Below are 14,531 nucleotides of genomic sequence, written 5' to 3'. Positions count from 1 at the left end.
GGAAACTGCAATCAGTCTCATTTCAGGCATTGGCTTGAGTAACAACAAAGAATTTTCTTCTAATTCTCAGGCATTTTAACAATCCGAGATTGACATGTATCTGGTACAATCAGTGAGAATACCTGGCAGGGGTCTCGATTTAATAGTTTAGATTATATCTGCTGCAGGGCCCTGATTTTAAGGTAAATTGGACAGTTAATTAGAGCATAACGTTAATCTGATTGGTCCTATACTTGCAAAACATTTTACTGAAACATACTTGCGTACAAATTCTGGGAGTGGAGTTTCACATCCCAGCATGAATAATCCCTTTCTTCACCAATCTCTTTTCCAGACACACAGATTCTGGGCATTTTGACCATTAACATCAACTTTCATGCTCCAGGAAAGTCCCCATGCAAAAACTTTAATGGTTTAAAGGTCTTTAAAGATTCTGAGAATGACCTCAATGCCCTGTCGTTAAAGCCTCTTGATTATAAGAAACAAAATCATCTGAAAAAGAAGTCAATGACCACCTGAACCATTTCTGATGGGTGGTCAATATAAACACAACATCACAGTGTGTTCATTACAAGCGTCAGTTCAGCAACCAGTTGTGAAATCTGGATTATATAGAGGAATGGACTTGAATCATAACAGAAAAGATCGATTAAGAATTTAAGAGGCGTAGTGTTTTAGATTTAGCCTCAGTTATATAAGTTTTAAAGCCAACAAATCAATTGCTTAGCTCTTCTGGTATGGAAAGTGCATAGTTAACCCACCAAGAGAGTCTTGGATCATGCATCATTTAACTACTGTAGTTAGAAACTTTCAGTAGACTGAAAATGAAGCATTAAAACCACCTTTTTTGCCATTGTAGGCTAGATAAAGTAAATTTTGGAATAAACGTTGCTTTTTAAATGTCCTGAAAAGTTTTGCAAAAAATACCTCTGTTATATAAATTAAGGATGCGCACTGTATATTGGAATGCGACAACTCTGCTGTCGAGATTTCTTACCGATTTTTAACAATTCCATCATTTTTCTAGCTAGAGTGCAATCAATATTTTTCTGAAGGAAAAGGTGACCTGTGTGAGCCTGGAAAGAGTGAGGAAGACGGTATAAAAAGCTGAAATTTCTCTGTAAAGAAAATGTCAAATAAATCAGGGCAGAAAAGGGAACTATGATTAGCCAAGACAGATTTTAATCCTTTGAATGCATGAGAAGAGATTGCTTTTGATTGTGTGTTTGGATAAATGCTTGCCTGTCTTAAGACACAGGAGAGAGAAGCCTATAAAAAATAAGAGGGGAAGGCTCTTTGCAGGAATCACCCTACGTGCCCACCATTTTGATCCACCTTGAGAACAAGCCAATTAAATGGACTTCTCCTTATTATTCCATGTCTAATGGGACTGTTTCCTGATGAAACCATGACTGTGCACTGAAACATGACCAGAATTAATTTCCCTTGACCCTGCAGTGTTATAGGTTAATGAACCACAGAAAGCCTTGCTAATGAAAGCATTTATTTGGTGCCTTGTACAAATTTCCAAAAACAAAAGGCAATTGAAACAAAATGTCTTGCTTATTAGACCTAATATTCACTGTAAATATTGCGAGTGCATAAAATGTGGTGGGGGACATATCATTATTGCCAATTTACCCCTATGTAATGCCTTGGTCACTAAATAAATATTGGGAAACGCAAAAGCTTCCTCTTTTCAGACTTATGTGAAATATTTAACAAGCAAGCTGCTAAATCATACTCACACCAACAGTCCAAACAGGTGCTCTTGACACTGGTGCTTATTTTATTCTGCTGGGGCTCCATACAAATAAACATGTCCTTGGTATTTTTGTGAATAGTGCTTAGGTTGTGTTTTTTTCAGACAGTGATTTATAAGCACAATTAAAATACTTATTTCATGAAAGAAGATAAACGTCAAATGCAATATATAGAAATGTTTGCTCAGGGTTGGAAAGGATATTGTAACTTTCCAGAAATAATGAAAAATACTAAAAGCACTCAAATATTTTGATCACATTTTTTAAAATAGCGGTTCGGATGAATTTTGTGCATTCATTTATGACTTGGATTTTTCATTTATACCTCCCCCAGGAAATGCTGCTGACTACACTAACAGGCCACCATTCCACATGAAATAAGGTATCAGCTTGTGATTTTGGAGCTCTTTTTAAAAAAATAGAACAAGCCATCACAATGAAAAAAAAAACAAAATTACAGAGAAGAAAAGACTATTTTCTTTCTAGCAAGTCTTGTTTCTTTCTTCGGTAAATCTACTTCAATTTAAAGTGTCTGGTTGAAGGGCCATTTGACTTGTGTTTGTGTTGTAGGGCTTTCTCTAGCTTCATTAAACACAGCACTTTTCTAAAGGCAAAGCAATCAGTCAGTGAAAAGGATATTACATATTTTATTCTGCTGCAACTCAGATCTCAGATCTTTTTTTTGTTAGATTTATTTTTTTCCAAGGCCATACACAGCACAATATAATCATAGGCAGAGGCAGAAATCCCAAGTTGCTATTTCCAAAGACACGGTGGATCCTAACAGGATAAACAGATTGGATTGTGAGTTAAGCTCTCCTGTAATGAATAGGATGGCTGTAGATTTCTGCTACACACGCAGACAAATGACCCTTAACTGGGACAGGATTTCTTAGTTTCACCTATACAGTGCTTCTGATCCATAACAGGAGATGTCTGGTGAACACAAAACATGCACAATTTATTTCCTGGCCTTAGAATACTTCCCTGAATAATGAGATAGGTTGACTTTATTCTAAAAGATTCAAATCCGGACATGGCTAAGATGATTTGGGGTATTTTAGACTTCTAGTGAATGAAGGTGCAACACTGCCGTGTTGATGGCACAGAAATGTATCACCCTTTTCTGTGACAAGGTGGTGTATTCACAGGTTGCTTTATCTTTCTTGTTATTCCACATTTCTATTTGCACAGGCAAAATAAGCCCTGCTTAGCTCTCCTGGTGCTGCCTTTTACTGACCAATTAAAACCTTCTGCTGCCCTGCCACTATATCTACAGGCTACAGCCTTTGTAAAAGACACAAACTGAAGGCTCTGTTCTGAATGTTCTAAACAGCCAATGGAAAATTGTAGTACACTGTACACTGTAACAAAAAAGAGAAAAAAGCATTGGTAGGTACTGTCTATATGAAAGTGAATATCCAAGACTTAAGATTGTTATTATTTTTGTAAGTCAAGCAAGATCTACCCTAGATCTCAAATAACTTTCACTGCAATGGACTCCTAAAGCAATTGTCATACTGGTTATATCCACAAGCGTGGAACTAGGCTTTTTAAAGAAACCAGAGTTGAACAGTCCCCAGCGTGTTCTTAAATATCGAACTCAGCTGAATTTAATTTAAGTCTTTGAGGGAACAAGTCACTCAAAACAACGGTTTAATTGAGGGATGCAAGACCAGCACAAAAAAAAACACTTTTCAGTATTTTTCATTGAGCATAGGCTTCCGTTATTTGGAACCATTTTGACATTTTAATGTTTTGCTATACAATTATTTTAAAACCAGACCCAAGAAAAAGGGAAGTTGTTTTACTTGTGCATTTTAAGATTCCAGCTGTGTTCTTCTTAGGCTTTGAACATTATTTTCCTATAGAAGGCAGTCTCCTCTGGTAATATCATAGATGGAATGGGACTTTTTTATTCAGTAGAACCAAAACTGGCCTCTGGAACCTACCAGTTTGAAATCCAGCAGCTGATGTACTACAATATCTATACAATTACAGTATGTCCCAGAGCTTTGCCATAAAATTTGAGCACTGGGAAATGCAAGAGATAAAAGGATTAGCACAAAATAGAGCAGTCTCAGACACACAGTTGTCTAGTAGCTTCTCCTCGTGCATAAAATAGGACCTGAAGCAGATGCAATCAGTGCTGCAGTACTGTGTAAAAATTAATCAATCAAATCTTTTTGGAGTGTTTTCAATATAGGGTCTTTCAATGTAGACCCCTGGCCTATACTAATCTATTTTTCTTTGTACAAAATCTGCAATCAATATGACAGGAACTGCTATTCTCAAGGGATTTTGTTATAAGTGCCTGATGTTATTGACTGAAAACAGATATCAGTTTTTCTTTTAGAGAAACGATTGATTAAAATTTACAAACCATTAGGATCACATAGCCTGTAAAAAGCAGAAAAGGCAATGGTTTCCCTTTGGCAATGACCAACAATTTACATCTGATTCAATGGCATCTCAATTTACAGCCAAAGGACTCTTTACTTATGTACATGAAGGTTCATCTTAAATTTTAGTCTACGCATATTAACAGTATCATATTTTACCATTTGACTATTCTAAGGCTCCTTATTGAGTATTACAATAAATTGTAATCCAGTCTGAAGTCTAAAAGTTTTTTCTTGTCTTTATTTTCTACAGAATTTTAAATGGCAAGATAACTGATTGGAGCCCTCAGTTTTTAGGAACATCATACTTACAAAATGAGTGCTCATCTTAAATTAGTTGCCCCCAATGTTAAGTCCTGTTCCACAACAATTTCCAGCTGTCATTTCTATCCTGTCCATTCTTCTCATCATATAATACTATTGTTTAATAGGAAAATTAGATTTCTTCTTCTTGGAAGAACTGACAGTACTCAAAACAAAACAGTGATTTAAGAAGTTATACATGAAGGGAATTTAATTAAGGTATTATTACTTGTTGGGCAGTTTAAAAACCTGAGCTGCCTTTATGGCCTTTCTGCCGATTGTATTAGGACCTGTAATAACTAGGTTAATAGCTGTCTACCAAAGATTACTTCCTCAGAGCAAGCTGTCAATATGTCTGCCACTAATCTGAACACAAGCTCCATTTAAAAACCAAAATGGTTCAATAAAATGAACTGAAAACACCCACAGACAATATGCCCTGTTGACAAAGTGGCAGCTGTTACCCCTGTATAAAATCTTGCTGTTCGCTTTATTTAGACTGATAGAACAGGAGTGATTAAAGCTGTGTTGTGAATTAGTCAGAAGAGCTCCCCTGTGCATACAGTCTACATACTCCAGTGTTGCCACAGACATCAGGACCAGGATGTTTAATCTCACACACACATAAAACCTGTCTGCACCTGGCAGTTATTTTTCCAAATTATCAGTGTACACAGTTCTTTCAATAAAAACAAAACAGGGCCTGTACAGTCAAGATGCAAGATTTAGGTTATTTTCGTTTGTCATTATTGTCATATTTTTCTTTGACTTTCCTTTCTTTCCTTTGCAGGACAACGTTTTTTTTTAATACAGTCACATTAGTTTAAGGAAACTTTTTTAAGATGTTACTGCTTGTTGGGCGGTAGCAATAGTTAAGGTATTGTTAGAAAAAGAAGTGGAGGAAACTACACCCCTGTGTAGTTCTTTTCACACAGCAGATGAATACCCCCTTAAAGCACCTCTGTGGCACAGTGCTCGGCTCATCCGCAAGGACAATTTTCCTTCGGAGTTTTCTTCTGGAACACCAGGCTCAGCAGACAACACAGCAACACAAGCTTATCTAACACCTCGTGTGGAGAGCAGGGAGCAGTGGAGTCTTCATGCCACCGAAGACTCAGAAGAGGGCAACTCCCACAAACACACCTGCTATTTCAGGGACTAATTTTATTTATGTTCGATTATGCGCGTTTCAACATGTTTACTGTATGTTCTGAGGCTACTGCAAAAGAGTCGTGGTAGCATCAGCAGCTAGTAAACACTGACTGCAATATTTGCTGTTTGCTTTGCACTGATCATTGTGGTGTGTGCATTCAATTAAACCTGCTTTGCTGTCTCAGAATTGACATCCTTTCACCTTTAGCAAAGGTTTTATTTATTTGCAACTGTCGCTAAACTAAGATAATGCAATGCAACTATCCTAGAAGGGATGAGTATAAAAAAAAAATTGGAGTGCATTTTAATTGGGTCAGGAAATGTGTCCAACATAACAAAAATGCATTGAAAGCCAGTAATTGCGTGTTATAATTGCCTTTAAATACTTCCTCATTTAAAATTGCACCTCGACATTAATGGAATGTTGAGATTGTTTTACTGGCAAAACATCTTCATCACATCTGCAGGGCTACAGTACTAAACAGCCTATAATGAAAGGACCAGTAAAGTTTATGTGAATAAATTATCCGTTTTTTTAAGATAAGACCTTTAATTGAGAAAGAATCCATCTTAAAAATACTGAGATTCTGGCTTTTCTGTCTGAAGATATAAAGAAAAAAATCACAAGAGCCTCGGAATGCCTTTATTAATTGTTCGTTTTATGCCATCAGATTCTTGAAGGATTGAAGTATGTCCTGCCTTAGGATAACAGCATAAAACAGAATTAATAGGGGAGTCATCCTAAAAGGTTTTCTGTCAACACAACCCACCACTTCATTGATTTAACCTCTTGTTTCCCTAGTAACATGATTCTGTCTCCTGAAGTTTGTCACCTAGCAGTAAATAAACAGTGCCACAGAAGGTTCTAAAAATCCTTTTAGATGTTTTTTTTTCCCTTTCCTAATATAAAATTTCCCTCAGGCTACTCCATAGCCTGGTATATAGATGTGATACAGGTGCCTAATACTTTGCCCAAATATTGCAGAAACTCACTTCAAGCTTGATACAGTATGAATGACACAGTGAGGTGTCATAAACTACTGTATGTGCTCAAAGGGAATATTTTGACAGTAGTGCACATCCTTTCAAGCTTGCATGAATTAGGTTTTGATCGCTGTGCTTAATGCAGTACATCACGCTTTGACTTTTAAAAGGAATGTGTTGTTAAAATAAGCAGCTGTGCGCCAGAAAATGACTATGGTACAGATACTAACAATCTTGCTGTTCAGGGTGAGTAACTTGAAGCCATTATGTGGGACATTGTAGTTAAATCCTCCATAATTTGAGTACAAGCCAAAGTAGTTACAATGTTGATATGTAACTCACAGCCAAGCTTTCAGCATGGAGTTCTACAGCATAAGCTGTGTTCCCAGAAAACATCATTATTTTTGAGGAATATTACCTGTGACCTCCTTTGAGCTTATAAAACACAGAACCCTCAAATGTCTTCATCCCACTGCTGCATTGACATAGCATATCTCAACAGTATTTGAAATCACCGAGCACATTTCTGTAACAGCTCACCTGGGCCCCAAGAAACTGTTCGGATTCCCAAATAATAAGTCATAAGGCCTTACCTCCATGTACAAATCCGTGCAGAGTGCAGTCAGATGGTCCGACAAGATGGATCAGGCTGGACTGGCTGAATCCCACAGTATAGGCATCTTAAAAATACACAGTGGGAATTCTACTTACATTTACATATATAAAGATAATTTGGAGATTTCTAAAACATATAGAATCCTCAGTGTTTTTCTAACGCCTGGCTGTGCAGATGCCCTGCCCTGAAAACTACCATAAGAACCCTGCAGAATGTTCCTACCACGTCTCTGAAAGAGGCAAGGATGTAGACTACAGCAGGTAGCTGTATTTATTTAATCTGGGAATTATATTTATTTTTGTTTTGCTTTCTTCAGATATGTGCACACAGCACACAGCAGGAATAGAACATACAAAGTGTCTCACAGGTTGGATGAATGCTGGCAATCAATGGTTTACAGAATCCAGAAAGGAGGAGGTATTTTACTATATATTGAGGGGAGGGATTAAACTGAACAATAAAACCAATGTCACTGTCCTTGAAAATAGGATTCAATATTTTCTGCAGTTGCTTACTAAATCTTTTATTACTAATGGCCTTTGTTCTCCAACAGAGAATCAATCCCTCTCATGGTTTCTATCGCCTTGAAAACTCAAGACTTATTCTCACCTTTGTTGTAACCTTGCATGGTAAGAAAGAAGGAAAAAAAGAAAAACTTACCTTTTGTTTGCCTGTCTGAGAGGCATAATGAAAAAAAGGAAAAGTCAATAGGCCAGTATAGACAAACTAGATGTATTTTTATCTCAAAAACACGGCGTGCAGAATGAAAAAGTGACTTTTCCCCCACTAAATACTGATGAAGGAATGTATCCAAAGAGCTCGCTGTGTCTGTAGTATTAAGGGTGTTGAATCAAAGGTGAATTGCAGCTAAAAGAAGACTTTAAATAGGATTTTTTTCTTTTTTTTTGGTCCAGATTTGAAATGTGAGCAAAAGAGATCCTCATATCAGCCATGGGAGAGAAGAATGGAGTACTGTACATGCTTGTCAGAGCCGTCTGCTGTTTTGGACGCTACAAGTCCCACAGTGCCCCAGAGAGGAGTGAACATCAATGGAAGCGGTCGTCCGACTCTCACTAACAGCACCACAAACTCACATGCACAGTACATGACATGCATCACATGCAAGGCAAACCACCTCTTTCTGAATCAAGCTTAACTCATCCCACCGGAGCCCAGACAATTGTGTGCTGCTGTGTAGAGAATTCTGGAGAGAGACGACTAGAGCTGCAGCCCAAACCTGATACAGGCACTGCTGGGCTAATTTAGTATGTCACAAACAAGAGGCCATTCTAACTCATTGGGCTGCTAGTTGCTATCTGATCTGAGTGGTTGAAAGAAACCAGGGCGTCAGCTTCTACAGCCTGGCCCTGCTGGTCTGTCGACAGGAAGGCGTGTTACCTGGACTGGTCACGGGGGTGATGATATCCCCGTTCCTCTCCTTGGTCTCCATCCTCTCCATCTTCTGGGCTTCATATCTCTTCTTCCCCTCTTCCTCTTCCTCCTGGCTGGTGTACTGAGAAACAATAAAACAGACATGCTCATCACTGCTGTAGGGTATTATAGAAGCCAAGCTAAGGAAAAGCTCATTTGTTCAACACAGCAGTGCACACTTACTGTACATCCAGCCAAAGAGTGGAAATCAGGAGCTCAAGCCTGCCTGCAGAAACTTAAGTACCCACTTGGCCCTCAAAACAACTCCTTCCTTACTTCAGCACTTTTGATCACCATTATTGCAGCCTTTTTTAACTACTTTATTCAAACCTTTGTTTCCTAATGTCCATATTTTTATTGGCACTGTTTTTGCTGATCATAGGCAGTGAAGACTGACAAGCTTTCACTAACGTTAGCGTTCAGTGACTCAACGGCTTCATCGTACATGTCCTGATCTCCTGGGACCTGTTTCTGCTCTGAACATCTGAATTGCTTTCAAGGCGTTTGTCTTGTCAGACCTTAATCTTTCTCCCCGTGTGTATTTTGTCTACATATTTCTCAATTTTATTGTGTGACCTTGTGCACACAGCTTTCACAGTTATGCATTATTGATGAGACAGCTATCGGAAATCAGTCAACTAGACTTAAAAAATGAAATTATATCAGCAGAAGACGGGCAGGCAGACCTTCAATCAGCAAAAATAGGAGCGAATGATCCAGCATGACAAAATGTTGTGCAGGAAAACGTGCAGAGGGCCTAATACTGCCAGCACAGGGGTTGCTGGAAGGAACATTATTCACGGCAACATGTTCTGCAAGCGTGACATCCTTCGCTGTGGCATCTGTAACAGCAGTGTGCCGGCACGCAGTAGGCAGCTCCATCGTTGTGTCCTGGAGTCAGGTTTAACCTTGTTACAGGGAAATGGAGCCCCGGTGAAAAATGCAAAGCAGTGGTACCAGGGAAAACCCCAAAAACCTGCCAGCGTAAAACAAAAATAAGCAGACAAAGGTACTGCAACTCCCACTGACACCTCGCTCTCCGCCTTAAGAGGATTCAGTATTTCTCAACAGCAACATATTGTGTGGGCAGCACCCCTTTCCACCTTTGTCAGAATTCTTCAAGTGGGTGGTGGCTTCCTGCATTGCTTTTGCCTCGCTCTGTTGCGTTAGGCTCCCACTGAGTTAGAGCTGACTTATTTTACAGATCCCCTCTCCTGCTTCTCTTAGTGCAGCAGCTCTAGAAGGACACACAAATGCAGTTCAGACATGTTTTGACTGCCTTGTGGGAGAGTAAAATACCAGTGTGACCCTGAACAGACTTGATTTAGAATATCTCATAGCATTTCCTTCCTCTTTAATTAATGAATTTTAATGTGGGATTTTACTACCAGAATGTATACTTCGCCATGATGCTACGTTTGTTTTTTAACAAGGCAGCTTGATGAGCATAATTTATACAGTGGGTGCCCCCAGTAAAAGGCTCTCCTGGTGTGAGGAGCCTGAGCTCTATCATCCAGAGATCAATCAATCATGGGTCATGTCAGTTGCCGGCTTGTGATTGGTGTTTTTCACACAGCAGGTAATGAATGCTTGTGCACAATTGTGATTTCTTTGGTGCCTGCAGCCACACAGTGACATCAGTGAATCACATGACTCACATCCAATCAGAATTAAGACTCACGTCCAATCAGAACTGAGTCTCCCGTATGCTGCTGCAAAGCTTGTAATGTGTCAAATAAAGAGCAGCTTGAGTGGCTGAGCTAGAAGAGCACTTTTCTGCTTCCTTATTCTTGCTGTGTGGGTACAAGGGTCATCACTTGAAAACATCAAAAGAAAACTTTTCAGATCAGAAATCTCAGTTGGCGACTGCAAATGGGGTGGATTAATTTGTAAAAAAAAATGATTGCATAGCTTGGCAATGATGAATAAATATATATTTGAAAACTGGGTTACTTGTATTATTATTTCACACACATTGCCTGTTTCTAAATACAGATATCTACCTGCAGTGCTGAGCATGCCAATGAATTGCTCTAACAACCTTAAACTGATGGGAATCCATGCATAATTCACTTGAAAAAAAAAACAACGCAACACATGTCAAAACAAGAGACATCTGTTTTGCTGCAAACCTTGCCATCTAGAATATCAACACGTCCTGCAGCAATCTCTGTGCAGCAAAACAATAATTAGAAGTCTCGTTTCATGTTGCATGCTGATGTATAAAAGCCAGAGATTTCTTTAATTTAACATTTAACTTTTTGGTTTAATGCAACTCTCAAGGTGAAAATGAAATCGTATCATTGCATTTGTTGGAACAAGCATCGCAAAAATACTTTAGTGCATTAGTGAGAGTGAGAATGAGGGTGGATAGCTTCAGTATTGGAAAAAGATTTACTTTAAGTAGCTTATCTGAACATGTAAGCAAACAACTGTATCTAGGTTCCTGATAGAGATGGCAAAAGAATTTGTAAGATATACAAAACTACCTTAATTATGACCTCCCAAACGCCTAAACTCTGCAGTTCTCGATATGATCTGGGTGAGTCTGAATTTCACTTTATCATTTCCCATCTGGTACAATCCACATGCCACTTCCATGAATTTTGGAGACATCAGCTTCCTACAGAACAGCAGAAAGGCATATGGCACTTTGCATTTCCAAACAGAGGCTATCCTGCTCTCCCCCAAAACATCTGGGAATCCCAGAATGCCGCAGTGCAGTTGGCCATGCTGTTGTGTGGAACAAAGATGGACTATAATTTCATTCTGTCTTATACTGTAGCTGGGAGGATGTTAGTACCTAGTGGAGATCAAAGGGTACCTCAATGATAGGCATTAAGGGCTGTAAAGTGCATTGTCAAGCCTTAGACTGAGCATTTATAGCAGTATATTCAATACTACTGTGTATCATTTTCAGCCATTTTTAAAGGCTTTTGGAATACCTTAAAAAATCTAGTGTCATTTATCCAACTATAAGTCTTGAAAGGCTAAAATTGTTGTCATACCATTTTAGTGTAGTGTAGAAAAGTCCTGTATTAACTCTCCTGATACATATATAATTCTTATTATTTCAGTTAATCAAAGTGAAAGAATTTACATAACTTAAAATAATTGATCAAACCTTATCAGCTGTTTCAAATCAAATTCTTGACCTCAGGATGCCTGGTGTTTCTTCTAATAATTCACTGTACTGTGCTGTAGAAGAGCCTCCTATTTTATTTGATCTATAACTGCTTTAATGACTAACCAACTTCTTTTGAGTACTCAACTGAAATTGATGATATTTAACATTGATAAATCCTAGAAGGAGTGCTGCATTACTTGACTGATTAAAGCTAATTGTATGCCTCACAGCAGGACATTATAAATAATACTGTTTTTATCAAAGCAGCCCACTTAAGTTTCTGTTTCTGAGTCACATTTTCAGAGAGAAATGTTACTAGAGTCCCTAAAAAGATATCAGACATTACATTCTTATTACACTCACACAATAGCGAGTCCCAGATGCCCTACATTAAAGGAGATTTAAACTGAAACTGCTGCCTCTTAGGAGTGAGAAGAAGCTTAAAACACTTTAATGATGAAAGCCTAAAACCTTTCTCCTTCACAACTCAGAAAATGATCTTCTGAATGACATTGCTGGACATCAATTGAGAAATATAGTACACAGAAATTACCCTGCTATGCAACCTAGTCTCAGACTTCATTTATTAAATACTGTATATATGTATAACATGCAATTAATATTAATAGGAGTCACCCAGTCCTACTTGTAAGGTAGACACCTTATGCCAAATGGCTGTCACCATTTGTAACTCTCAGAGATGGCTGCGTCAGTACACAGTTACTGTCGTGTCAAGCAGACTGTTGCACAGTGTCACAGTTCTGAGAAACATTCTATGTAAAGTGTACGTTTGTAATTACTTTCAGTTTAGTGATATGTGAAGCATAGCTTTAAGTGTATTTGTCTTCCTTCTATAATGTGAACACAGTTTTTGTATGCAGTGTCTTGAGATGGATCAATCCTCATGTTTACCCATATGTATTTAATTTTCATGTTAGATTTATTTAATGAGACCTCCAAAACCATGGATTATTTGCATGTACCATTAGTCACTTGGAACCCAATTTTATAACTGTGAGCTGAGGTTTATTTATGTTTCATACAGCTTCTCTCATCAAGAATTGCTTTTCTTTTTTGGAACATTCAGAGTGAATCAGACATTCAACCTTTAACCAAACCTTTATCTGATAAGAACAACCTTTACCTGTTTTATAAACTTCAAAACTCTGCAAAGGCTCTCTGAAATGCTTTCTGTACCAGCTGGAGATTAGCAACTGTCCCACTTTACCCACTCAATTACTCTGGCAAATATTTCATTTTTATAACATATCAAGACCTTTCCACTTACAGCTTAGAATGCAGACTGGTTAAAAGGCAGACTAGCAAACTGAAACATCTCTACTTCTGTCTACATACATAGTAAGAGTTAGTTATTGTTCTTTGAGCATAGCAGGTTTGTGTAAGATGTTATTGCATAGAAACTGATTTGAAAGGGAGACTGCTTACCTCTGTAGAAAGCTTGAATAGCTCTGATGGTGCAGAAAAACACTCTACTGTTCCAATACATCAAGAACTAATTACAGTCTATTTCATGGGGATTTTTTTAAATTGCAACAGACCAACAACTAATGCTTTTAACTAATAGCCTATTGAATATATAATAACAGGTTTTCTACTTCATGGATTTCTAGTTTTGGATGTTCTTAATTGTGTTTTCTATATACTGTATACAAACACAAAAAAGAAGAAACACCATTCAAGATGTATTTTGTGTGGAGCTCAAATTTGTTTTTTTGTCCTAGTTTTAATAATTTATTTTCAAGAAGAATAGAAGAAACCCCAACTTATATCTGTCTTTCAATTGTGGCATGAGAATATGCTTCTCAAAAAGAGGTTTTTAGTCAGTTCATTTCCTTTTGACAAGGAAACTAAATAAAATCATTCAGAATACTGTTGCAGTACCTTGCTGACGTATCATAGGAACGATTAATCACAACTTATTAATATAAACACCAGAACCTTTAATAATCTTTATATCACATTTCAGCTCTAAAATAACTGTATCACAAGAGCTGTCTAATGTGTGATAGCACTGTTTTTAAACACGGCAGATACAAGCCATGCATATCTCACATTGAAACAACAGGATCACAGATATGTGTTTTATGGCAAGGAGGACTTGGCTTGAAATTGAACAAAACAAAACTGGGGGATTTACCAAGAATCCAATAGGCATTAAGCTCCTTTAAGAATTTGAGAAATATTCTTTAATATGAATGGGAGATTAAAAACTTCGACAATGGGCAGCATTTCAAAATACACAGAATACTAGATCAGTCCCATTTCAGACAAATAATTTTGGCACAATGAGATTTCTTCAGCAACTGTTCTGTGTAAATCAGGGTTTTAAAGTGGCTAGATGGCCCAAGAGATTATTTTTACAAGAGCTCAGAAGTCACCATTGAATTGCATGCATCATATGTATCACATTAACAACTGTATGAATGGTACAGTATGCATGTATTGAAGCTACAATCCCTGGACTACAGAGAAAATGTCACTGTCTCCTCCAGCTCACCTAACTTCTTTGTTTCTCTCACAAACAGACCTAGAGTGAATGACTCCCTGCTGGGTGGCCACTGGTCCATCACAAGGTTACCGGCAGCAACACAGGTACCCATGTTCACAGCTGGGTGAACTGGAGTACTGGAGGTAAAGTGCTTCGCTCAAGGATACAACAGCAGTGTCCATAGTCAGTGTAATTTCCCAGAGTACTTTGGTGCATTTTAAATGTATTAAACTATTACAATCAT

The 14,531-nt window shown here is 38.0% G+C and overlaps 1 protein-coding gene across 8 annotated transcripts in view; it reads right to left on the bottom strand.

Annotated features, from left to right (window-relative positions):
- Positions 1-14,531, bottom strand: part of acot7 (acyl-CoA thioesterase 7) — a 92,239-nt gene that overhangs the window by 53,331 nt on the left and 24,377 nt on the right. For 5 of the 8 annotated variants that reach the window (XM_088617575.1, XM_088617574.1, XM_088617577.1 and 2 more), the window contains exons 5-6: positions 8,604-8,733; positions 7,198-7,284 (exon numbers count right to left, since the gene is read on the bottom strand). In XM_088617575.1, the coding sequence (XP_088473701.1) occupies positions 7,198-7,284; positions 8,604-8,733 (217 nt within the window). The remainder of the gene's footprint in view (positions 1-7,197; positions 7,285-8,603; positions 8,734-14,531) is intronic. The other 3 variants (XM_088617580.1, XM_088617576.1, XM_088617579.1) reach the window with 1 other exon arrangement.

This window comes from Lepisosteus platostomus, chromosome 23 (genome assembly GCF_059453375.1).
Source record: "Lepisosteus platostomus isolate fLepPlt1 chromosome 23, fLepPlt1.hap1, whole genome shotgun sequence".
NCBI lineage: Eukaryota > Metazoa > Chordata > Actinopteri > Semionotiformes > Lepisosteidae > Lepisosteus > Lepisosteus platostomus.
The sequence above is the reverse complement of the archived record's forward strand: the minus strand, read 5'-3'. Positions and strand labels throughout refer to the sequence as shown.